This window comes from Podarcis tiliguerta (assembly GCF_965153285.1).
Source record: "Podarcis tiliguerta genome assembly, chromosome: 2".
Taxonomy (NCBI): domain Eukaryota; kingdom Metazoa; phylum Chordata; class Lepidosauria; order Squamata; family Lacertidae; genus Podarcis; species Podarcis tiliguerta.
This window is the reverse complement of record NC_139535.1, coordinates 83645580-83672094: the sequence shown is the minus strand read 5'-3', so window position 1 is coordinate 83672094 and position 26515 is coordinate 83645580. Positions and strand designations below refer to the sequence as shown.

The window sequence follows — 26515 nt, the reverse complement described above, 5'->3', positions numbered from 1 at the left end:
GAAAAGAAAGCCCCATTTCAATTAACTGGAAATCTTTCCTAAAAGTAAAGTATATAGGACTTCAACTTTGTAAAAACTCCACTGCCAAGTGCTTGAACTGATGTATGATTTTGAACGCTATCTTTCTCCACGTTGCCAAATCAACTTCAGAGTTGGTGATATGTAATGTGACAGCATGTTAGTAGAACCATACTGACTTTTCCTAAAGATCTTTGTTTACTACTGAATTTTATTTTGGATTTGAATGGCTTCTATTTTCCCACTTTATTGGATTGACACCAGACCATTGTAAGTCTATAGGTTACATTTTTATGGGACCCCTCCACCCTATCTCTGCTCTGATAGCTGAATTTGCTCAAGTTTTGGGTTATGGCACAATTACATTATTACTGAGACAATAGCCACAAATCTTAATTCAACTTACTTGATTTTATGGGGAAGAGAAAACTGTGGTAATATAGCCATTGAAGTAAATGAAAAGTCTTTTTTCAAATTCTGCAAAGGCTATGAGTTTTTTGCAGCTAACTCATCACGAGGAAGCCATTTATGCACAAGTGTGACCAGAATTAGGGGACTAGTTTAGGATATTATTTTTTATCAAAAGGCTCACCTCTGAAGGGAGATGCATGTGTTCATCGTCAGCAAATTCACCTCTTGTGCGATATGTTTCAGCATGAGATCTGCCACTTGGACTATTTGAAATCTACAATTTTTGATGAGGATGGTTGGTTACTGCCATGACAGGCTTTTAAATATTTTTTATTCATTTTATCACATTTTCTGTCATCATTCAAACTAATTTCCAAGTGAAAATTTTGTGATACTTTGGTTGGTCCTACTTAAAGGTATTGCTGTGGATTTTGGAGATTTTTTTTTTAAAAAAACTATTTTTAAAAAATTCTTATGGAAGACCTTGCCTTTGGTGAAAATTAACAAGGCATTGTAGGGGTTGTGTGTGTCTGATCAGTTAAGCATTCCCAAATTAGTCAACTAGCCTAGAACAGTTGGCTCTTAAAGGGAAGTGGAGGAAATAGCTCCTTGGGATTTTCTGTTCATATTGACTGCAAAGCTTTCAATGTTATCTATGATTAACTTCAAGGTTGTTAACTTCAACCTTGAACTATTGAGAAAAGGTTGTGTGTTTTAAAGCAAGCAAGCTTCCATATGTGCAGTATCAAAACTGACTTGGGGGACACACTATAACACACCTAAAACATTTTCAGCCTCAGACAGTGCAAACATACATATCTGCTCAGAAGTAAGCCTTGTTGCATTCAGTGGTATTTATTCCTCAATAAGTGTGTACTGAATTACACCTTAATTTCTGAGTTAAAATGTTAACAGTAATCTCAAATGGAAATGCTCCTGAGATCTAAACAGCAGCATTATCTCTAACTTTGCTTAGGCAAAGGCAGCAAGCAACTCTATATTTGGCTCTTGAGTTAGCAACAGCTAAACAGGGTAAAACTGAGAAGAGAAAGTGTTCAATATCTGCAGCATCTCTTTAGCTATTTTTGGAAAAGTTTGATCCTCAATAGCATCCATAGCATTTTAAAAAGAACTATGTGTGGCTGGCTAAAGAACTGGCTGTCATGGTTTTATTAGCGAAATTATGTTAAAGCATCTTGAGTTCTGTATTAAATTAGCGACCTAAATTAGACTGTAAAATGGTTGATTAATCCTTCCCATGTAAAGAATGGGTACGCAGCTAATTGCAAATGAGATTCCCAGATCCAGTAAGTGGAATAAGTCAATATTTAAGAGAACACTTTGCTTTAGGGATGGGATTGCCTGCACTAGCAGAACCACACTACTTACGCTTAAATGATTCACCAGAATAAAATGCCTCTTGTTTTAATTAATGTATCTATTAGTCTAAGGCCAATTCAGCAGACATGCAAGCAGTTTTCCTCCTGGAAAAAACTACTTCTGTGAAGCTAGTAATTATGCAGTTACAGATATGGGGCTCCAAGCAAAGATCATGGTGATTATAATAATCTTAAGACTATGAGGTATCTATTTTGGATTTGGCTTATTTCAGAACATGGAGCATAGTGGGACCTCTGAAGAACATCCTGTGGTATTCTGACAAATGTTGTCATGAAGTTGTGCAAGCCTAAGCACATTTACAGAGTTAATTAAACTGAAGTTGCAGTCCTAAATGTGCTTACCTGGGATTAAGCCCTACTGATCTTGACCTGTGTGGATTGTGGTGCTACTCTACTAAGTGTGTTTAGGATTGCATGGATTTTCAAAGGTGAGCCCTGCTGTGCTCATTTGTACCTACTCCAGATAAGTGCACATGTGTTTCCAAGCAAGAAATTTCGGACCCGAATGCATTTTTGTATTCTGACTTGTTCACACAACTTTAGTCTGAATTGGTTAAATGGTAAAACACACACCCCTAACTTTATTTTGCATTTGTAATATGTACGCAATTGCTAAACTAGAATAATTTTGTTTTTGATCTTAAAATCTTATGCCACCCCGATCTCTCTCTGCTCAGTTGTTTGTAATGGGAAGAGATTGCTGTACGTTACACTTCAGGCAATGATTGTAGTGCAAGTTTCTTTTTGAAAATATGTCTGCTTTTGTTGCACAACTCCAAAAAAAAAAAAAAAACCAAAAAAAAAAAAACCCAACAAAAAACAACAACCAGCCGCCTGATAGCTGAAGGTCTTTGGAACATACTATTTCTGTTTAGTGGCTTCAAACAGAAATGTTTCGGCAGGAAAGGAAAGGAAACTGGATCCAGCTATTAATGCTAAATAGTTACAAGCACTAGAGTTCCTGGGTTTTCTCTCTCTCTTCGGCACTGACTCTGGAATCCTTGTGGACAAAAGCAGAGTGGGAGAAAATGGCCCTTTTTGCAGCCAAGCTTGAAGGATGCAATCACTTTCTTTATGCAATCAAAAGCTTCTTAAAACCTTCAGAATAACTTTCCTGGTATTTGAACAATGCTTTCAACCTAACTTCCCCATCACTATGTTACCCTAAGATAAGATAAGATAAGATGATAAGATAATTTTTTTGGGGGTGGCAGCAGTTGTGAAAATTGGAGATGTGGGTAACTTTCTGAAATATGCACACACACAGTCTACCAACCTCTTACCAAACTTGTGAGTGCAAGTTTTTGCACTGTGAAAATGGCTAATGTGCAATGCTGTTTGGCCTTTTAACAGTATAGCAAACTACACAATCTGTACATCTTGAGAATTTTTGTACCAAATGGTGTAAACTTTGAGGGAAGGTTGTCTGTGTGTGTCCTTATGTGCGGCTGCGTGGTTTCTGGTTTTGGGGCCTTGTGCCTCTCCTTATCTGTTTAGAAATTGGAAATTCTTTCTACTTACTGTAGATAGAAATGTCTGGCTGTGGAAGCAGTGCCTAGAATGCCGATGCTTGATTCCTAATGAGTAAAAACAACAACACCTAGACCTTGACTTCTGAGAACTGCCAAATTTTAGTCAAATGCTAAAACAAGAATATATGATAAGATAAAGTATCCCAGTAGTCTTTGGTCAAATGTTGGATGCCATTTTTCAGTAACGGGAATTGATCCTGTCTGCCTTCCTATCGTGCTTGTTAGATTTTCCATATGGCTCCCAGGTTGATTAGCAAATATGTGGGAGAGAATGGAAAAGAGCTCATTGTTCTCTGTGTTGGATGCTTTGCTGAAGTTGTGACCCTTATGACTTATAAAACTCCTGGTGTCCTAAGATAGTCCCACCCTCCAATACTGAGATTCTTTAGTAGGAGGCAAGCATTCTTTTGGGGTGGGGAGAACGGCCCCTCCTCCCCTGTGTCCAAATGAAGGTTGCTTGTGCATCTTAGACAAATAGAAGGAGGGCCCAGAGACTTGGGTTTTATACACACTATACCTTTAAAGCACATTCTTTCCCTCAAAGAATTATGGGTGCTGTAGTTTATCTACCACAGAGTTACAATTCACAGCAACCCTTAACAAACTACAATTCCCAGATATATTTTTTAAAAGAGGAATGTGCTGCTAATGTGTTTTCAAGTTATAGTGTCTTCACAACATTAGATGTAGACCTGTATTTTCTTCTCCACCACAATTAATTCCATAGGGAACCTTCTGTTGTCACATTTCTGGTGGCAATGGTAACTTTCCACCCCCCCCTTGAGAATTCTGAACGTACTACCCTTTCCTACTTTAAACCTTGGTCTAGTAAGCTAAGTCTGTGGACGGATACATGCTTGCAGAGTTGTATTTGTACACACTGTCTGTTCCTCGATTTGGGAAGGCTGGTAGTGGTAGCCATGAAGCACCCCTGTTCTCAGTGTATTGGGCTGGAGATTAATATGGTGTCAGACTGGTAGGATGCTGACATATCACATCGGGGGAAAAACCTATCAATTACTCCCTTGAAATCTGGCAACATGAACTCTGGGGCTGCTTCTGGGATTGGTGCTTAGATAACATTGGGACCTATAAGCAACTGATGTACATGTTTGTTAAGTCCTTGGACTGGGAATAAAACCACAGAGGGAACTTGGTATAAGAATGCTTTGTAAAAGAATTGAGGGTTTGTTTGCCACCCTGGGCTCCTTTGGGAGGAAAGGCAGTATAATAATAATAATAATAATAATAATAATAATAATAATAATAGGATTTCTTATAACAGCTCCCCCATCCAAAAAATAAATAAATACTTGAACTGAAAAGCTGGCCGCCTTCATTTTTGAAAAAATGATTGAGTGGAATTGTAGACACTGCTTTAACATTCCGAACTTTGTCCAACTCTGTTCCCCGAAACAAACCGTAGAGCAAAGTTTTGTATCTGATTTCATGCTGCATCAGCTTCAGGGGCTCTTCACGTCTACTTCAGAATATACTTACAGCCTCTTGAATGAATGAAGCTCTTTGGAGACAAGAGCCTAGCACAATTCAAGATGGGGGTCTCCCTACTCTTTTTCATCCACTCTCCAAGGCACATAATGCCTTCCAGTTTGATTCCAGCAGGCCCCAAATCACAATGTCTTAGTCGCAGCATGAAGTTATGAGGAAAATGGCCCCCAAAGGAGGGACGGGCTCTTGTGATCCATCAGCAAGGCCCTTGTGTTTCTCTGGGAGCCTTCCTTCAGATTGCAACAGGAGCGTTGAGTTGTTCAGACAGATGGCAAAGATTATTTCGTGTTGCTGAGATTTCAGTGCACTACTGTTTCAAGCATGTCTCCCAGTGCGGCGCAAATGATGCGTTCTTCCCAGCACGGCGCTGACGGGAACTGCTTTGTCTTCCCTGATCATGTTTCACAGCCTCACCTGTTGAGGAGTTGATTCTTCCCACCCCAACCCCCCACCCCCGAAGTTGAGCATGCGCCGGAGCGGACATATTTGGCTGGTGAGTCCACCCGTGGCTCTGACTTGTGGTGAGACTCTGGGGCCGTCAGTGAAATGGAACGTTGCTGAGTAGCGTAAAAAAGTGATGATGAAAACTTTCTGCGTAGGCTTTTCTCTTGGTGGTTCAGGGATAGTAGCTCTTTATTAGAGACCCATGTTTCCCAACTCTTGCTCTTTAGCAGGCCTGTTATTAAGAGCGGAAAATGGGCATTCTCATTTGGCCTATTCAGGCATGAGCAGAAGCTAAATAACTTTTTCTTTGGGTCCGTCTCAGCTGCTGCATTTGTCAAATCTGGATGTCTGTATTATGTGCCATTTCTGAATAACATGCTCAAATAATGAAGGTGTGTATTCATGTGTACAACTGCCATCCTAATTCCCTTCACCTTGCAGCTATAGTTCAGATTTTAGAACCAGTTGTGTGGCACTTTCAAGACCTTAACAGGCCAGTTCTGATGGCTTGTGAAGCAAGCCTATATGTTTGTGTAGTCTATTGTACTCTGGGCCAGTCCACCCATGAGGCAAGGTGAGGTGACCACCTCAGGTGGCAGGATTCACAGGGGCAGCAGAACACAATGTAGAGCCTTATTCCCACCCCCTCTTGCATCTGCTGTAGATCTTAACTCATCCCTTCTTCCTTGGTGGGGAGGGAGGCACCATTTTGTTGTTCTCTTCAGGTGCCAAAAGGTCTCAGGCTGTTCCTAGATGCTCTTTATTTTGAGAGATTGTACACTTACAAGAAGTGACTGGGTATGTATGCTGCTAACAAAGCCCTCTCCTCCGTCAAAATGGCTGCATTCATCTACATCTTGGGGATTACTGCGTTCATACACACGTACATTTCTGTGAGCATGAGAGGCCACCTGTGCTGAAAATGCTGGCTGTATCCAAGAATGCCATCAAGGCCTGCACATCATTCAGTCCAGCAACTGTGTGAAATGTCCAGCTTGCCCTTTTAGATGGAAGGCTAAAATGAGAAACTTAAATCTCCTGTACTGGATTTAGCGCCTGGACATTCTGCTTTGGAGCTTCTGATAGTTAGTGCTGAAAGATAACCAACATCCTTGCTCTTTTGTTGTTGTCGAGGACTGGTGATCAGCGAGTCAAAGGGATAATAAATAGGCCAGAGCTCTGCTGGGTAGCAAACCATATGGCCTCAAAGCACAACAAATTCCAGGTCCCATATATTCCTGTAGCCTAATTACAGGGTTGGAAAGCAACCAAGGCTGCTACCTGTTGTCACTGTGTGGTGTCTGAAATGATTGAGGAGCTCTGTTGCTCTGTTGTGTGATGTTTGCACTCTCAGCACCGAGTTCTGCTGCCCTCGAAACAATTTAATGCTGGGCTCAGTTTCCCGGGTTTAATGTGTTGTATCTGGCCTTAAAAAATATTTTAAAATCCTTGTGCCAAGAAACATGAGCTTCTTTGACTAGCGCTCGTTATATATAATGTGTGCTGCATGCTGCCTCATTAAGAAATGGGGAAATCATTTTGTCAACTGAAGTGATGACTGCAATGTATATGTACATGAAATTGCTTGCCAGTTCTCTGGATTGTCAAACAGATTTGAAAGCCAATAACAGGCCAGCAGCCCCATGACTGGAGAGATCAGGCTTGCTTTGGCTGCATCAGTCACTGACATCCACTTGGCCACCCTTGTGTGTAATGCTAAAAGAAAAAAGAAAAGAAAAAAGGTACTTCTGTTTTGGGGCAATGCGTAGGAGGGTGAAACCTCTCCCATTTGCTTGAGGACAAAAAGAGCAGCTGAGAGCAGCTCTTTCAAACAAGATCCAGTGGAATATATAAATTTGCATTAATATCAATCACCAGCAAAAAATTAGTTGCATAAGTGGCTGTCAGAGATGAATGAGATTACTTGCTGCTTTTTGTTTTAAGCAGCAAATCAAACTTAGCATCTTAACTGCTGCCTTAGAGGTGGGAAAGCTGTTCAAAAGGTTTGACTTGATTCCTGACAATTAATCACTGGCTTTACCCCCAAATACGGCTGGGTGATACATTGATATACCATCCAAAACTGGTTTGAAATCCATATCGTGAGATCTGTTTCATAGTTCTTGACCTGGCAATATATTGTGAATCATGGTGTATGTGTGTGCTATGCAAAAATCACAACGTGGGAAAAACCCTTCCCCAAGGTCAGGAAGTCTGTGCCCTTCCAGATATTGCTGGACTACATTTCCCATCATCACTGACCGTTCGCCAACATAGGATTTGAGTCAACAACATCTGGAGGACCTTGCAGTACCCAAATTTGAAATGCATATCTAGCGTGGTGTTTGGAGGTGAGAGAAAGTGGTGGGGAGGCATGGAGGATGGAAATGCAGTTGGGAGTGTAAGCAAAAAAACAATAAAAGCCTGGTTGGTAAAATATGGATTTGTTGCTAATTTCTCATTCTTGGTGATGACATTCTGTCTTCTGCTGAAATGTGTTTTCTCAAGTCAGGCTTTTTGGCTCCAATTATCTCTTGAGAGAAGAGGAAATCTCTCATTGGATTATTTGTGAAGTGAACACACCAAATTAGAACAGTAGAAAAAGCAAGCCCTGCAGCTGTGGTTCCTTGCAATGTATTGTTTATATTGATTTATGCATATGCAAGCAACGTTGGGCAGCTGACCACAAGCACTGGGACCAAAGAAGGTTTATTTCTTATTTAAACATCCATAACAAAGCATCATTTTGCAAACTGTCATAAGCCCAAACAAATTCTCTTCCCATCACTTCTCGTTTTCCAGAAAATTTCCCAGAAAACAGTGCTCCAACTTTGCTTTATAGGAACTTCCGTATCTTATGATGTTGCAACCCTGATTCATGACTTGTGTTGTAATCCTTTTACCATTTTACCTGCAATCCTTCCATTTCCACCTTCTAAACATTCTGTAGATCTGACTGGGAATGTCTCAGCATGGTCTGACGAACGAAAACAGGAAATGTCGGTTTGGGGTTTGGGGGAGAAGAAAGAACAGTTAACTGGAATATTGAAGTCCCCTCATTAGAAGTTGTAGTTTCTGGGTGGAACCCAGTATCATATGAATGGACTTCCACTTGCACAGTGAGATTCACCCTCTTGTTCTGCCCCCTGTGTAGAGGGGACTTTTGGGGCCATTTGGGGGACTCCAGGGGTAGAAGAGGACAGTAAAAGTTCTGTTCTGCATTCACATGGACAGCTTGGGATGCAACCCTATAGTGAAGATGTTAGGAGGTGTGAGCTAATGGCTGAACTTGTTAGTGCATCCTTCAGGCAGGAAGACTGAATCTCTGGCATCTGCTTGAAGGAGGAAAGTTGGGTGCTGGTGCTGGGTGGAGCTGGCATGGGGAGAATAGCTGGCATATCACTTGTCTTTTCTCTTAATATACTAATTTGCTTAAGTGTTAGGCACAGATGTGGTGGAGGAAATTCTGATCTCTTTCCATTTATATGTCTTAACCATCATCTAGATGGTGTCTGGCTGATCTTTGTTGGGGAGGGTGGGGTGTGGAGCCAGAGGGCGATGACTAGTCAGAAAGAGGACCAGGCATTGATAAAGTGGGAAAGCAGGTTAGTATTTCATTCCATGCCTTGATGTGGCTAATCCAGAATGTGGCAGCTAGTCTGGTGACTGTGAGTGACCTCCGAGACCACATAACACTGGTCCTGAAAGACCTGCATTGGCTCCCAGTATGTTTCCTTGAACAATTCAAAGTGTTGGTGCTGACCTAAATGGCCTCGGCCCAGTATACCTGAAGGAGTGTCTCCACCCCCATTGTTCAACCCGGACACTGAGGTCCAGCTCAAAGGGCCTTCTGGCAGTTCCCTCACTGTGAGAAGTGAAGTTACAGAGAACTAGGCAGAGGGCCTTCTTGGTAGTGGCACCCACCCTGTGGAATGCCCTCCCATCAGATGTGAAAGAAATAAGCAACTATCGGACTTTTAGAAGACATCTGAAGACGGCCCTGTTTAGGGAAGTTTTTAATATTGGATGAATTATTGTATTTTAATCTTGTGTTGGAAGCCACCCAGAGTGGCTGGGGAAACCCAGCCAGATGGGCAGGGTATAAATAAATTATTATTTTGTTTTGTTTTGTTTTTTGTTTTATTTTGCTTTATTTTGTTTTGTCATGTCATGTCATGCCATGTCATGCCAACTGACGGGGCAGGGAACTCTTTGTGTTCTTCCATGGTTGCTCAGGACTGTCTTCTGTATTCCCTGGGTTTGCAGCAGGGTTTAGCCAATGTGAAGCCCTCCAGCTGTTGTGGACTACAACTTCCACCCTTCCTCACTATTGGCTGTGGTGTGGTTGGGGATGATGGGAATTTTAGTCCAAACATATGGAGCACACTGTGTTGGCTACTCCTGGGTTGTAGGTGAGGTGCGGACCTTTCCATTGATGCTTTTTGTAGCTGCATGATTTTTGACTATTTGTATTGTGGCTGTTTGCTGGGTTTGTAAATTTCAAGGACTTTGGAAATGGCTTGTTCATATGGTTTATGCCAAGAGTTGGGAACCTGTAGCCATCCAGAGAATGAATGGCTTGAGAGCAGTACATGTGAAAAGGATCTAGGAGTCTTGGTTGACCACAAACTTGACATGAGCCAACAGTGTGATGCGGCAGCTAAAAAAGCCAATGCAATTCGGGGCTGCATCTATAGGAGTATAGCATCTAGATCAAGGGAAGTAATAGTGTCACTGTATTCTGCTCTGGTCAGACCTCACCTGGAGTACTGTGTCCAGTTCTGGGCACCACAGTTCAAGAAGGACACCGACAAACTGGAACGTGTCCAGAGGAGGGCAACCAAAATGGTCAAAGGCCTGGAAACGATGCCTTATGAGGAATGGCTAAGGGAGCTGGGCATGTTTAGCCTGGAGAAGAGGAGGTTAAGGGGTGATATGATAGCCATGTTCAAATATATAAAAGGATGTCACATAGAGGAGGGAGAAAGGTTGTTTTCTGCTGCTCCAGAGAAGCGGACACGGAGCAATGGATCCAAACTACAAGAAAGAAGATTCCACCTAAACATTAGGAAGAACTTCCTGACAGTAAGAGCTGTTCGACAGTGGAATTTGCTGCCAAGGAGTGTGGTGGAGTCTCCTTCTTTGGAGGTCTTTAAGCAGAGGCTTGACAACCATATGTCAGGAGTGCTCTGATGGTGTTTCCTGCTTGGCAGGGGGTTGGACTCAATGGCCCTTGTGGTCTCTTCCAACTCTATGATTCTAATGGGAATGTTAATAATCACCTGTAATCAGCTGAAGTGTACATGTGAGGGTCACACCCATTTCTACTGTGGAAGGTTGGCCAAGGGTGAACATGATCCTCAGGCAAAAGGAAGACTGGTCAACTCTGGAAGGGATGAACACCACTGACACTCTCTCTGTGTACTTCCAGGGATATGTTGCTACACAGGCATGTGCTTGGATGATTCAAATGAGAGGGCATTGACTGGATTCAAATGCTCCTCCTACATACCTCTTCTGAACGCAATTGCTTCTCTGGAAGTGGCAGCTTCCGGTAAGCCAAGAGGAAGCTGTGCCTGCATCCTGATGAACAGCCAGTTTCTTAATAATGGTGGAGGAAAAGGGAGCCTTTCTTAATTACAACCTTGCTCTGTCCCTGTCAAATTACTGAGTTGGAAATGCAGAGTCTTTCATTAAAACTTTATCTATGTAATTAGAAATTATATATACCTACAGCAGAGAGCACCTTCATGCCTCAGTCGCTCTCTTTAAAGATACCTTGATGCTATCTGACTAAAGCCGGGGGTGTGATCAGAATCCCCTTTCTTCAGATATCGGAGCCTTTCTGTCTCCCCAGGAGGGAATGTAGTGTGGTGCTCACATTTTAGTTCCAGCTTTTCAACCTCTAAGTTTCTGAACTCTTCCCCTCCCAGCCACTCCCAAATGCGTCCAGTGCATCATTGTTTGGGAGGCAGCTGTTCTATTATGCATTCACCTCCTGAGTAAGCCTCGCTTACACAACCAAGAGCATAACAAGAGCCCTACTGGATCAAACCAAAGTCCTATCTAACAAGCACGCTGTTTCCTACAGGGTCCGGCTAGATGCCTCTTGGAAACTCAGAAGCAGGATATGACACTAATAGCCCTCTCCTGTTGTTTGCCAGAGGCAAACTGTATATGGTACGGGAGGTAATATAAAGCTGAGATAGCCTTACCCTCCACAGCACTTTCTTGTCCCTTTTTAACACATCTAAGTTGCTGGCCACAACTGCATATTATGGTCACAATTTCATAGCTGAGCTGCCTTGGGTGTAAAAATATTTGCTTTTGTCTGCTCACAATGTAACTTCATTGATGGTATATGAGATAGGGAGGAAACACTTTGCTTCAAAGAACTCCAGACTTCTAATGTACTCATGTTATTGGTGCCAATATGCTGTCTACCAGCTTATCTAGGCAAAGGTTGACCTCTACAACTTTCACATCAGGCAGGCAAGTGGACAGACCCATCACAAACCTCTTTCTATTGAATTATTCACTATGAGGAACCCTCTCCCACTGGAGGCACATCCTTGTCACAGGAAGATATTGGTTCACCCCACCACATGGAATAGGTTCCTTCTAATAGATTCCTCTTTCTTGGGTCACCATCCTCTGCCCCTGAGACCGTCCTAACAGTACAGGTGATTACCCTGGATGCTACTATCTCATCCCCAAAAGGACTCTTCTACCAGTCTCTGTGTCTCTCAGCTGTGTCTCTCACCTTGGCCTCATTTCTCTTGAGCTCATTGCACCAAGCATGGTTTTCGTCCAGCAGACAGGTAGTGTCACATGTATAGCTATTTTCATAACTGTTTCGATTGGGTGGCGGGAGGGTGAGTTTGAGGGCTTTTGCCTTTTCCACCCTGTCACCGAAATCACACAGGTGCCTAACTTGCTTGTCTGCTATACTGTTTATCGCAACGCTTTAGCGCTGGGGTGGAAATGGTTTGTCTGCTGGGCCTCCCCTTGTGCTCTTAGCGGATTGTTTATCCATTCGCAGCTCTCCTGTGAATCCTTGTCTACAGGAAGGATTTTGATAAGTCTACTTCCCTCCCTGCCATTGTGCCTTGTTTGCCTATCTTGGGTTATTCACAGGGGACCGTGCTTCTCTAGAGAACCCCAGTTCACCCCACCCACTCAGACTTAATAACCTTGCTGCTGTTATGCTTGTTTATCTTAGGAAAGGGAGGCGAGTTGGAACAGCTGATCTTGCCAGAGGTTTTGGACACTCTGCTGCAGCTCTTGCTTCTGTCGAGGTGGCAGTTCTGAGGGCACCGGCTTTGTTCTACACCCCTGAGCCATGTTGATTTTCTCTCCAGGCATGCCTGGGAGCTGATGTTCTCTGTTCATGACCAGGCTAATTCAATTTCAGATGCAGTGTCTGTCTATCTCTTTGACTAATCACCAATCCAATAATGGGAGATTGGAGAAGGCAATCCCATTTGTATTAAAATGCATTTAAGGCTCAGTGTGCAGAGAGGATCAACAGTGTATTAATTTGCTAGACCTCTTATTCCGGCGTGAGGAAATTATAGTGCAGCACACATTGTCTGGGTCACCTTCTGGCTGCAAAGTAGTTTTAAGGAGTGACCTTTTCAACTTCTGACCATTTTGTACCCCCTTGTGAAGCAGGTGATGTGGTTAAGGGTACACGGCTCACATCTTGTCCATGCACTGACCCCTCTGATGTGGTTAGGAAATATAAACCCTCTCAGAAGCTCTTGAGAACTTGTAATAACTCCAGCTATGATTGTAAACATTAAAGATTGATTAGCCCAATATCTCCAAACATGTCTCTACTGCCTTATTTGCACAGGGATACAGGAGGCTGCCTTATTCTGAATCAGACCATCAATCCATCTAGTCTGGTGTTGCCTGCAGCAACTGGCAGTGGCTGTCCAGTGGAAGTTGTCATTCCAGATTCTCTCCCAGCTGTACCTAGAGATGCTGGGGATTGAATTTAGCACCTTCTGTACACAAAGCAGATACTCTGCCACTAAGCTATGGCCCTTCCTCATTAGAAGCCACGGGCAAACAATAAGGAAATCGTAGGTACTGTGCAACTAATGCAAACTGCAAAACTTGCACTTGAAATGACTGCTGTTAATGAGCTCCGGTGAGTTCCTGTTTTAAGAACATTCAGGAAGCTGTGTACTCAATCTTCTGAAGGAAGTAAGAAAGGAGAATCTCAGTTCTGCTTCTGGTGATCTGAATGCAATCTTAAAGAAGGTCATAACAACTGTGGTGGTGGTTTTTTTAAAGCTTCACATAGAGAAGTCCCCTTCTTGACCTCTCGTGGCTTCTCCAAGGTGGGAAGCCTGTGCCATAGGGAGAAGTCAGTGAAAAGGCTTTTAAGCAGCTGCTCCTTGAGCGCCTTGGTCCAGTGCACCACGGCACTGTTGGATAAATAGAACAGCTTCTGGCACATTGAAAGCTTGCTTTCCTTTTGTGTGCTTTGCCACCAGAGTGGTGTTGGTACCTCCCGTGCAGACGGGGCCCTAAACAAAGAGCTTGATAGCAGGCCGGTCACATGGTTGCTGCCACCATGCAGCCAATCCCGTTCAGGAGTTTCAGCCTTGTGCAAAGTTATAATTGGCCTCTCCACAGCAGTGTGACTTTTTGTGCTCTTCAAAAGCTACCTCTCTTTTTATACAGAGGCTGACTGAGAAGGTGGGAGGGTGGCTTTTGTTGAGGGAGGACACAGAGACCCAATTGTGAAGGTGGATGGGTGATCCTAGGGTGGATATATATATATCCACCCTAGCATCACCCATCTGCCTTGGCTCTTGTCAACCCATTCTTGAAAACAGCCCACAGGCGTTGAACATGGCTCCCTGGAAGGAAGAATATCCTGCTGAAGGGAAACAAAAAAAGCAAATCTTTCCAACAAGAACTCCTGTGGCCAGCCATTATTCTTTGGGCGTCTCACAGAAGCTTGTGCTTCTGCCTGGCTCTTCCCCCCACCCCCACCCCCACCTAGTGAAAACTGGTTTGGGGTAGAATTAAAGGGCCCATTTCTCAAAAGCTGTAGATAAGAATACTGAATACCACAAAGCCTGTCCTTGCATTGCGATTGTCAAAGGAAACGACGTGGTAATAATAACAATGGACATCTTTCCTTTTCAGTTTATTTGCTAAAGTAGGCAAATAAACAAAGGTTAACAAAAGTGTTCAGGCCATTTAGGGTTTGGCTTAGGAGTGTTTTCTTCTGGACCATGCCATATCCTTTGATGCTCACCTGCTATTGGAAGGTGGCTGTTGGGCAAAGTGAACCATTGCCTTAACACATTTTTTCTTCATTTTTTTTTTTTTTTAGTGTCTGTTCCCCTAAACTCAGGTAGTTCTTCAATAAGACCATTTTAGCTTTACTGTGTTTAAAGTTTCGTCTCATAATCACCTTGGGCTATATCAGACAGATGTCTGTTGTAAGGTTAGTGCTGCATTTTTGTTTTTGATTTTTGCAGTGTTCACATGTCATTGGCATAAAAATGCCAGCCTATATTCTCTCTCTCTCTCCCCCCCCCCCATTTAAACCTGCTGCATGTAAGCCCAATCTTTGCTTGGTTTAATTTAAGATAGTAGAGCTGTGGCTTTTACAATTCTCATTGAAGTTTACTTGGCCGAGTTGAGCCTTGCTTGCAAGATGGCTGCTGGCAAAAGAAGCTTGGTGGCAGCAGGAATAGACAGGTGGGTCAAAGCACAACTGTAGACTGCCTGCAGAGCATCTTCTCATGCCCAGTTTTTGATATGCGGCTCTTGAAAGTAGCATCCAACATGTCTTATAAATTGTTACCCTGACGTTTAAGTTTGTTGTCCCAGTTAATGTGAATGCTTTGAACCTTATAAAGAAATAAAAATGCAGTTATTGTGTGCCTCAGATATGCCCCTTTGGTCTATTCCCAAAACTGGCTAATTTGGTTAAGTGTAGACGGTACTGAGTTTTTCTTACCTGAAAACTGGTAGTGATTTCTTCCATTTTCTGCAGATTTTAGTGAAGAGCGATTTGGAAACAGTTTTGGGATGCTGTCCCAATGCTACCACATTATTGCTGTCTGGGGGGACTTGTAGTGTGACAATGGCAGGACAATGATAAACAAGAGCATGTGTGTTATAAACAGTTCTGGGTTTTCAGCAGGAAATTCTGGGATGGACTGTGGTTGGAAATAAACCACCTCGAAACTTCTTCAGGTACAAATGGTATTTTAACAGGTATTGCATATAACTGACCTGATAGCATTGTGAGCCCCAATCTTTTCTTTTATTTATTGTTAATGTTGCTTTTTCTCCAAAGAGCTCAACACACACATCTCCCCCTCTCCATTATACCATTGCCGCCCTGTGAGGTAGGTTAGGCTGAGAGACAGTGTCTCTCAAAGTCACCCGATGGGTTTCATGGCAGAGTGGAGATTTGAACCCTGGTTGCCCAGGTCCTAGTCAAGCATTCCAGAAAGAAATGAGAGCTCCAAAGAATAGTTGTGGCCTTTCTCTTTTCTTAATGTTCTTACAAAGATGAGTGCCTTCTTTTTATTGGCCGTTTTAAATGTTTCTCTTCTCCCCTGCTGCATAGTCCTGGGTGTTGTAGTCTGTAGCTGGGATATTAAACAGACTAAAATATTTATCACCACAAATCTCTAATAGTGACGGTGGGACTTACATCCTGGCAGTGAGTAAGCAAAATTGAGAGAGTGCCCTGGCAAAGAAGTTGGAAAATATTTGTTTCCTCCACAACCCCCAAAGCATCTTTGTTAAAATATATCAGTCCTACACATATGCATTCAAAAATAATACAGTGGTACCTCGGGTTACATACGCTTCAGGTTACATATGCTTCAGATTACAGACTCCGCTAACCCAGAAATATTACCTCGGGTTAAGAACTTTGCTTCAGGATGAGAACAGAAATCGTGCGGCAGCAGTGGGACGCCCCATTAGCTAAAGTGGTGCTTCTGGTTAAGAACAGTTTCAGGTTAAGAACGAACCTCCGGAACAAATTAAGTACTTAACCCAAGGTACCACTGTAAAGTTTTGTACAATCCACATGCCCTCTTCCTGCTTAGTGGCTAAACTTTATATGGCCTTTTGAAATCTCTAGAAGACATGTCTTCTCTTCAAGGGCAGGAGAAATATCTTTTTCCCCAGGTCTGAATCTTCTGCACTTCTCAATCGAACGCCTGTTAAATCTGTTCTTGTAGGAGAGCTAAATCCATAACCGGAGCGATTAAACCAATTTGGCTACATGGAAACAGGGTCTAATTAATCACGCTGTCCAAACTCCTCTTGCTTTATGGAGCCGCTTCTTATTTTACATTCCTTTCTTGCCACTTGAAAAGCTTCTATGTTAGTCTTAACTTCTTTGAAGCAGATCTTATTGAATTTAAATGTATTCACTCAACCATGATTGCTGCCGAAAAGCCCTTGTCTGTGCTGGCAGTCCATGTAGGAGGAATAGTCTTTGGTCTCCTCCTCCTTTCCTACCTCTCTCTCCCCCCTGCCTGCCCCCCCCAACATGCAGCAGGCAGGGTGAGGAGTTGAACAATTACTCCCTGGCCTGGATAGGTGGGCAACCATGGGTGGGTGAACAAACATGGGGGGATATCGCAATGCAGTGAGAAGCTCTTGCCTACACAGATAAGTGAGCATTATTCCAAGGAGTCCTGCAGATCCAAAGCATCAAATGTTGGCTCCAAAATGTGCGAGTGCGGTATAGGCTACCAAAATATGTAGAAGTGATTCCTCCTCCTCCTTTTCTTTTTTAATGACTTGTGGCTTGCTTCCTTAGCCGCCTGTAAAAAAGCTGCTGATGCCTGTTTTTTTTGTGGGGGGTTCTGAGCTCTTGAACCAAGAGAGAGAGAAGCTTATGAATAATGCAACTTCAGTGAGCAAAGGGATTAATGAAAGCACAACCCATTTGGTCCGATGGAGCCAGAGTCCTCATTGGATGCCTCTGCCAACTGAAAACATTAAAGAGGCCATTTGAAACTCCTGTAAACTATGCGTATAATTATTGGTGCCTCGTCCTGTGGACTTTGCACAAGAAAATGGAGCAAGCAAGGAATGGTGGTTGAGATGCACTAGCATTTCTCTTCCTAGAGCACAGGCCTGGTTGTGTTGTGCAGATGGAAACATAAGTCCTGGATGTTGGTGGAATAGCGACTGTAGCCACAGGACTAAGTAAGTAATGAAGAAAAGAGGGGTGGGAATTAGCACATTGAAAAGCGCCTCTTGTGTGGAAAGTCCTTGACCACTTTTTTTTTAATCTCTCCCTCCCCCACCCCCGAAATTGGCTCTGTCTGTTTTGAGTCATTTCATTTCCAAGAAACCTTTCTCTTTCTCCTCCTCCTTCCCTTAACATGACCTGAAAAAAGCCTATGCAGGAAATGGCTGCAGATTACTCGACTACCCCTCTGGCCAAGCCGTGTGAAATGAATCCCTGATAATGATGAGAGAGTGTCTAAAGGAACGGCTCCGTAAACAGCAGTGAGCTTTTAATCTAACCACTATCCAGTCATCTGCACTTATTTTCCGCTCCTTCCCACCACCTCCTTTTCCCAGCAGGCATAAAACCTTGTAGCCATTAAAGTGGTCCTGAGGGGATCCTTCAGACAATGGACGGGGTGCTGAGTGGGACAAAAGGAGTTCAGATGCGCTCTCGTCTCTTGGGCAAGTGGAGAAGCGAGGGGAGTTCTTGTAAACGGCAGTGGAACTGGTGTGTCTTGGATGATGCCGACAATTAGGAGTGTCCTGCTAATACAAATACTCTTCATAAAGAGTCTAATATTGCTTTGCGTTAATCATTTCCAGCATGTCATTCAATCATTCAGAATATGTACCGCTTAATTCTACCTATTGCCCCAAACAGTTATATTAATAAGACAGCCTTCTATCCAGGAACATGGTTGGAAGTGAAATCCTACATGCCATGAATCGAGGAATAGGATAGCTAGTATGGCAGAGCTGTGTATGGTCAGTGTTTGGGTGGGAGGCTACCAGGGAACTCCTTGTACTTAGCTCAGAAGGAAGGAGGGATATACAACTGTAATGTGTGAAAGGTTCACAGCCATGTGGCTGCCATCGTCAAATTTGTATTTACTATGGCAATCCCTGGTGCACCTATAGTTCTGATATACCTGTGGTGGGAAATAGCTCCAATTCTGTGTTGGTTAGGAGCTGTTACTTCTCTCTGTAAATCAACTTGCACCTGTCTGAAAGCTTTTCACATGTGAAGGCTACCTACAGATGACCTGGCTTCTAGCAGCAGCCTTATTTGAGTCTTGAAGGTACATATGAACCTGCCGCTTTCTGGCAAGAAGATTGAAGGCCAGCAACGAGCTGATGACTATGAAGTTCTATAAATCTGCTTTCTGCTTATTAAATTGAGTCAGGAATCTCCTGCCATTTCTAAAAAAGCAAGAGGCTCTCAAAGCTTACGGTGATCTGCAAGTGAGAGGATGACCTGGCAATCTAAATTCCAGTATACGATGCTTGTCTCTGAAGGCACCAGGCTAAAGCATGAGGTGATTGAATCTAGTCAAAAGCCACTTCTGTATTATTCCCCACCTTGTAAGCCATGTCAGGGGTGCCATAGCAGTAGATTCCCTACATCAACAGGGGATCGCACAGTTGGTTTCCAGAACTATCCACTTACTCTTAGCAGGCTCTCAAGAGCCCTTCCATCTCTGCTGCTACTCCTGTGCAATTTGCCACTTAAGCACATCCTTTCCCCATCATTGGAATAGCTGGAATTTCCCCATTTTCATCCCAATTGATGCAGTTGTGAAGCATCTGCAAAACTGCTAGCAAACCAGTGCTGGAAAAGAACATTATTTCCAGTGTCTCTAGCTGAAAACCATTTTGTTTGAACCCCCCCCCCCCCAGTTACTTGCTTTTTGGCTGTGGAGATCCTACCACCTTTCCTTTGATAAAAATTAGAGAGGCCATTGAATGTGCAATGACTGGCTCTTCTGTTTTTGTAGCTTCTGGCCTTGCAATAAAAGCTCAAGAGCCTGGTTGTTTGTACCTGTCAGCTTGTTGTTGTAAGCCCAAGACAGCAACAGCATGTAAAATACTTCTCCTCCCCCCCCCTTCTGCCACATCACTAACAAGAGCCCCCCCCCCTCAATTTTCTTTATTGGGAAGTGTCAACAGATTAGTGGAGAATCCCTCTGTGCGGACAAAAACCTGCCACAAAAGGCATTAGGCTTTCAGCTATTGGATTACCACGTGGCCACCTGTCAACTGACTTTGTAAATGTATCTGTCTCCAAACTGTTTTTTGCATTAGAGGGCTGAGGTGTTTTTTTCCTCCAGGAATGTGTGTTGCTAAATGACTATTTCAGCATCCTGCGTTTAAGCCTTTTTGGGGGGTGAGGGAGGAGTTGAGGAGATTAAAGCTGTCTTGTGCAAGAACACTAATGTAATAAAATCTTAAGTGGTTAACAGGCAAAGCGGGCCAGTCTGTCTGCACGGTAAATACATTGCTTCACCTAGCGCCAGGTGCCTTGTGGGGGAAATCTTTATGAAAGGAGTTCTCTAGCTGCTCCTAAGAGTTCCTTTGTCTGAGATGGTTCTAGGAGGTAGGGCTCTATTGCTACCTGAAGCAGTATGAATGGAAAGGGGTGTGTGGGGTGCTTGCATCTCCTGAAGAAACTCCTTTTTCTTGCACTTCTGTGACCATGCCCCCAATTTAGAAAATATTGGTGATTGTCAAAGGTTTGTTTTTTGACAGAACCTGCATCCTTCGAATGAGCAGCATCATTCCGTTGATCACCTGAATCACATTTAAAGTCATATAGTGAAATAACCTGTGGTGAGCCTCAGACATAAACTCTGTTCTCCTCCTTATCTCCTCTCGTGCATACAAGGAGATGGGTGCATGGGCGTAGCATGGGCAGCTTCCCCCCTTCAGGTCAAGTAAATAAATAAAAATACTTAACTGACCAATTGCATGGCAGATACCTTGGTTCTGCCTCCCCAACATAAAGCCTGCCTCCCCTAAAATCAGTCATTGCTATGTCCATGGATGGGTGGACATTTTAGAACAAACCGTCTTGTTATTCAGAAAGGTGGAACTCTTGGTTCATTCTAACCAAGGTAAGCTTAACTCAGCTAGAGTTGAAATGTGGTGGGCACCAAAATTTAAGCAAGTTATATGTGGCACAGTTCATAATAAAACTTCCTGAAAAACCTCCTGAAGTAGGAGTGCTTAAGATATCTCATGTGAAGTGATTCATAAATGAAATAAACAATGTCATTACGGAAGAGACCTTTGGGTACATCTTGGCCTTTTGATTCATGATGTACTTAAGTCTGAAATGATGCTCTGTTGTTCCTTGGCTGAGTAAGTAATCTTTCTGGGTATTGTCAGTACCAAGAACTGTAAAAGAGTGCTGTAATTATTGCCCATTAGTGTTTCTAACCACTCTGTGCTTTTCTTCTCCCTCTCTCTCTCTCTTCTTTGGCAGGGATTTGATGCCAAGAACTCTCGATGGGCAGATCACCATGGAGAAAACTCCCAGCTACTTTGTCACCAAGGAAGCCCCGGCTCGCATCTCTGCCATGTCGAAGGGCACCAAGCTCATTGTGGTGGTGAGAGACCCGGTCACCAGAGCCATTTCTGACTACACGCAAACTCTGTCCAAGAAGCCTGACATCCCCACCTTTGAGAGCCTGACCTTCAAAAACAGGACTACGGGCCTCATTGATACCTCCTGGAGTGCCATCCAGATCGGCATTTACGCCAAGCACCTGGAAAACTGGCTCCTGTACTTCCCCATTGGGCAGATCCTCTTTGTCAGTGGGGAGAGGCTAATCAGTGATCCAGCTGGTGAGTTAGGCCGAGTCCAGGACTTTCTGGGCCTCAAGAGGATCATCACGGACAAACACTTCTACTTCAACAAAACCAAGGGTTTCCCATGCCTGAAGAAGGCTGAAGGCAGCAGCAAGCCCCACTGCTTGGGCAAAACCAAGGGGCGGACCCACCCCAACATAGACCAGGAAGTGGTCCAGAGGCTGCGGGAATTCTACAGGCCCTTCAACATGAAGTTCTACCAGATGACTGGACATGACTTTGGCTGGGATTGATGGTTTAATGCCGACGTTCTTGCCAGAGTTAATCCCCTCATTTCAGCTTGCTATCCCCCTTATATATGTAGATAGGTCTATATGTAAAATGTACAGAAATCTATTTTATAATAATTTATTTTTAATTCTTAAGCAATTAATTCACTAAGCTGCCTAACCACACTGTAGCAGCCCATAGCTGTGTTTTTAACATTCCACAGTGCTGAATCCTTACTCTGCTCTTTCTCTTTTTTGTAGCCTGGTTCAGTTTGTGCTGGAAAGTGCTTCCAAGTATCTTCTATGAGAAAAATTAATATAAAAGAAAGGGTAAGGGAGAAAGAATTTTTAAAAGCACAATTTTATTTTCCAATACGGGTACTAGGCATTTTGAAACACTTTTGTGAAAGGCCCTCCAGCTAGCATATTTTGCCTTCCCTCTTCCAGATCAACCCACTTGCAATTGAGTTTTTGGTTGGCTATGAAATTTCGTGGAACTCAAAGCATTTAGGCCTAGCTTAAGCCTTTACAGGTGGGCATGGCACGAGTGCAGAAGGAGATTCTCTCCAGCCATATAGCTGCTGCTGCTGCCTGTTTCTCAGATATGTTTTCCTTGATGTGTACAACTCTCTCTCCTTGTAGAAAGCTTTGCTACAGTAGTTACTGAATGTTCTACAGTTTTTCCTTCTGCTTTCTTGACCTTTAAGCAGATTTCCTGGACTGACAACTATGCATATTTGGTCCAGCTTTAACTTGTTCCTGCTGAAAATGTGAAATGCTTCCTTCGGGCACAATTCATATGGGGTGCTTCTTCTTTTTTAAAAAAGCTGGTCTTGCAGAAGAAGACCATGCAGTCTGAACTTGTATAGTGAACCACTCCCTGCTATGTATAACTGAATGATAGGCCTGATTGCTGATAGCCCTGCAGTCAGGGTGCTCTCAGATTAGAACATGCAGAGTTACATGCCTCATCAGCCTTTTTCTAAGAGAGTTAATTAAATCCCCCCCCCCTCCGCTGGTGCTGCGCTGAAAGTTTTGGACTTTCATATGGGGTCAAGTGGGATGTGGGGGGAAGTATGCACTTCATTAAACCCTTGAGAGAGGGGTTGGAAATGAACATGCAGGGACCATAGACAGTCTGAACCTTGCCAAAGAATTTCACACCCGCCCCCCAAGACTAGCAAATAGCCTATTCCTGCCCCTGCCCTCAATCACATTACTCTAAGGTGAATTGAATGTAACATCTTGGCACATTATAATTGGACTTCCAGGAGAATTGCTCCCAATGTAGGTACTTGAGAAGGTTGGGCATGTCTGACTAATGTTGCAGTGAGTGAGCTACCATCTTGTATTAAAACCTCTGTTCAGCTGTACTCTTTCTCTCTTTCTCTTTCTGTGTGTGTTTCAGTTCTCAACACATTCTTGAAGTGTCCCACATTGGACACATCTTGAACAATGTGGGCATAACTGTCAGATTTATTTTGAGAAGTAACTGCATATGGAATGTGGGATTCCTCAGAGGGCTGTATACAATTTGTGTGTGCATGAGCACATGCACATTATTCTAAGGATGTAGACATTCATATGAACATTCAGCCTCTGTGTTAGCCATCTTTGGACATATGATGTTTGCTATCACCTGCTGGTGAGGCAGCACTCTAGGACAGGCTTCCCCAATCTTGCACCCTCCAAATTTTGTTGGATGGCAATTCCCATCACCCCTCACCATTGGGCACCTTGGCTGGGGGGATGACCGGGATTCCAAAAACATCTGGAGTACCAGAGGTTCCCCTTCCTGATTTACATGCTGAGCACTACAGAATACATTAAATAGACCCCTTGCTGTAGACCTCACTCCATCCTTTGCACCAGGGTTGGTCAGCATGGTGTCCTCCAGATGTTGCTGAACCACAACTCCCACAATCCCATGCCGGCTGAGGCTGATGGGAGTGGGATTTCAAAAACACCTGGAGGAATGCTACTATAGAAAAAGTTGCTTGAACCCACCTTCTTCCTACTAAAGTGAGATGCAACACATGCACCCTTAGCCTCCTCTTTCTGGACCCCCTCTCAACAGAATCTGTGACATGCTTATGTGATAACCATGTTGTCAAGCCACGCAGCTTCTCTTGCTCCAGGAAATTGTAGTGGGATTTGCTTTTATAGCTCTCCTTTGTTTTCCATTTCAAAATCTTTTTGCAGAACTCAGTGCTTGGACTTTTCCTTCTTCTCTGAGTAGGTTTGTAGCCAGATGCCTTCCTCTCCATTGCACAAATCAAATTGGCAAAGTAGGTATTGTATCCACAGAACCTGTTCCGAATGATTTTGTGAAATAAGTTGGGTGATAACTCTGCCACTACTTCACCATTCAGTATCTTGAACAAAATTGGCTGTGCAGACTCTATAGCAGAAATATTATGAAACCAGTTAATTTAAAAGACCTTACCTACATATCATGGTAACCATGGTGGACCTTGTACCATATGGCATTTGAAACTGTTCAAGCTAGCTTCCATACATTAACTTTTTAATGTTCACGAGAGGGTACCCAGTTGAAACTCAGAGGTGTGGTTGGACTTGTTTCCCCCCACATGGTAACATTAATTTATGGCTGAGTTCCATTCAGCAGTACGTCCAGATATTAGCAATATTTTTGTGTGTGTGTTTGCTGTAACATGATACATCTTAGACTAGTCTACTTGTAAAGGAAAGCAAAATGGCAAGCAAAAACTGTAAATTGAGTATTTTGTGGTATGTACAACACAAATTAATTTTACACAGAGGTTTCTAGGAAAATGAAATTTTGATTCATACTATTTCTTTGTATGAAGAAATAAAATATATTTTACCAAACCATGGAGACCACCTCATTTTCCTTTTCAACGTGTGGGTAAACAGAAATCAAAGCAAAAGGTTTGGCTATCAGAGGAATCCAAATTGGGGCCAGGGAAGTGGAGTGGTGGATAGACTAGTGCAGTGAATGCTGAGGGCAAAGGGCGTATCCTCCACTGCTGTTTCGTTTTTTAAAAATAAATGTTATGTATTATTTCACTTTTTATATAATAACCCCCTCCTGGTACAAATCTCAGCAGTGAAATAAAAGCAGTTATACATACTCTTATCAGTATCGTTACACATTGCCTTGCTCCTTGCATAAAGAAGTAAAGTGCCACATGTAAAATAAAACAATTTAAATTCACAGTATAGGAAATATAAAGATGCAGATGTCCTCAGGAGAGCTTTCCATAACGTTCTGTGTTGAAGATGAATTCTCTCTGAGGTATAGATGAAATAAAGCCATACAATTTTTCATGGAAAGTGTCCCCCATTATTATTTACTGAAGGGCTTTCATCCGGCCTCTCTGAGGGGAATGGAGCAGCTTTGGATTGAGCAGATCAATGGTCAGCTCTGCTCCATCCCCACGATGCCTTGATTTGGGAACTTACCCTGGCAACTGGCAACAGGAACACCAGTAGCATTTGTGTTCTCTTTGTTGCACATTCTTCAGTAGGAGCCTTCATGGTGGTGGAGCCCCCTGGCTGGACACCTCTGCCATATCCTAACCCCCTCAATTATGGGTGATCAAGGGATTGCTCTCAGGTCTACTTTTGGGATGATTATTCCACAGAAAGCAATATTCTACACAGGGATGTTTGGAAGAAGTCCTCTGGATGATGTGAGTTGGTGGTAAACAAATTCTGCCCCTTGGCCCAATTTCAGAAGCCCTATGTAAGCAATCAGATCTCTTGCAGGAGTACACTATCCTTCCTTTGTGGCTGTACTGGGCAGAGAGAAAGAGGAAAAGAGAAAATGGAGTATTCAGGAAAGAGAAGGGGAATGGTTCCACTAACTGCTGGCACAGATGGATTATCCCAGAGGGAACGAACCCCACATTTATTCATTCATTCTGAACCCCCTGATCTCAGTAGCACTGCACCCAGAGCGTGTTGTGGTGCATGTCCTCTATTTTGGTGATGCAAGGTCTCAACAGCTTCCCAAACATTTTGTGCCTCTGAAAAATAACAGGATAGCTCCATTTTAAGGTAGAGACTTCATTTGCAAACAGTTCCTTGAGGTATTGCAAACAGGTTGTTAGCAACAGGTTTTTGAATTAAAAAACACCAACCAGATTTTCTCTAGAAAGTGTAAACTGGCATTTTGATGTTGATGCTGTTGTGAACTCTGCAAAAAACAAAATCACAATGCATGTACGAGGAGGAACAACTGTACAATAAGTACCCATGTGGAAGCACCCCTGGCCAGAGATCTGGCAACCTCAAAGTGTTAGTGAAGAGAGAGAAGAAGGGTTGAGACATACCTGGACTGCTTTCCAGATAGAAATCTCAAAGCAAACTCTACTGTTTTAAAGCCATGAATGGATGTTTATTTTTCATGGCCTGCAAGTTTCCCAAACCCACCTTGAAATATAGCCTCTGCTTCAAGGCTACTCTCATCCCTGATTGGCGATTTTGCTAGGACCAAAACAAATGCTCCATATTTTACCATATATTAAGAGATCAGTCCCCCTCTTCCCATAATAAATTAGACCAGTTGCTTAATGATTAGGAAAATACAGATGTTTGTAATGCAGACACCATTTCTTGAAAAAGCAGCCTTGTTTTCCTATTTGTTCTGGAGGAGGATAGTGAAAGATGCTTTTATGCTACACTTTTTTAAGGAAGGAGGGAGAGAAAAGAAACTTCTGCACATCTGGGTGTGTGCGTGTGGGGAGGGAATGGAGCACCCCAAACAAATCCAAAATAGTCTGCAGCAATTGACCCACATGTACTTTTGGCATGGGTACATTTATCTCTCCCCCCACCCCCAGCAATAAAAAAAGAACTATTAGGTTTGCAAATTCATGCAGAAAGTCACAAGCAGGTTAATAGTCTATTTTCCTCACTGTAGAGATTTGCTTCGGATCGGTCTAGTCTGACAGCCTATGTCCTGCTGTAGCCTACCAGGTTCCTCTAGGTAAGAAGTCGCAGCTGCATCTAGACTTCTACATGTGGTTGAGAGAGAGTGCGTAACTGTAACAGCCTTCCTCTCCTTCTCCACTGTATATTCAGGCTTACGAACTGAGACCAGGCATAGTTCAGCCCT

The 26515-nt window shown here is 43.1% G+C and overlaps 2 protein-coding genes across 2 annotated transcripts in view; both read left to right on the top strand.

The window, feature by feature from the left end:
• Positions 1-24264, top strand: part of LOC310671974 (heparan sulfate glucosamine 3-O-sulfotransferase 3B1-like) — a 29979-nt gene extending 5715 nt beyond the window's left edge. Inside the window, exon 2 of the mRNA XM_083428430.1 lies at positions 20817-24264. Coding sequence (XP_083284556.1) covers positions 20817-21435 — 619 coding nt within the window. The 3' untranslated portion in view covers positions 21436-24264. The remainder of the gene's footprint in view (positions 1-20816) is intronic.
• TRIM16 (tripartite motif containing 16) overlaps positions 1-26515 on the top strand; it is a 680679-nt gene that overhangs the window by 572597 nt on the left and 81567 nt on the right. The window lies entirely within an intron of this gene.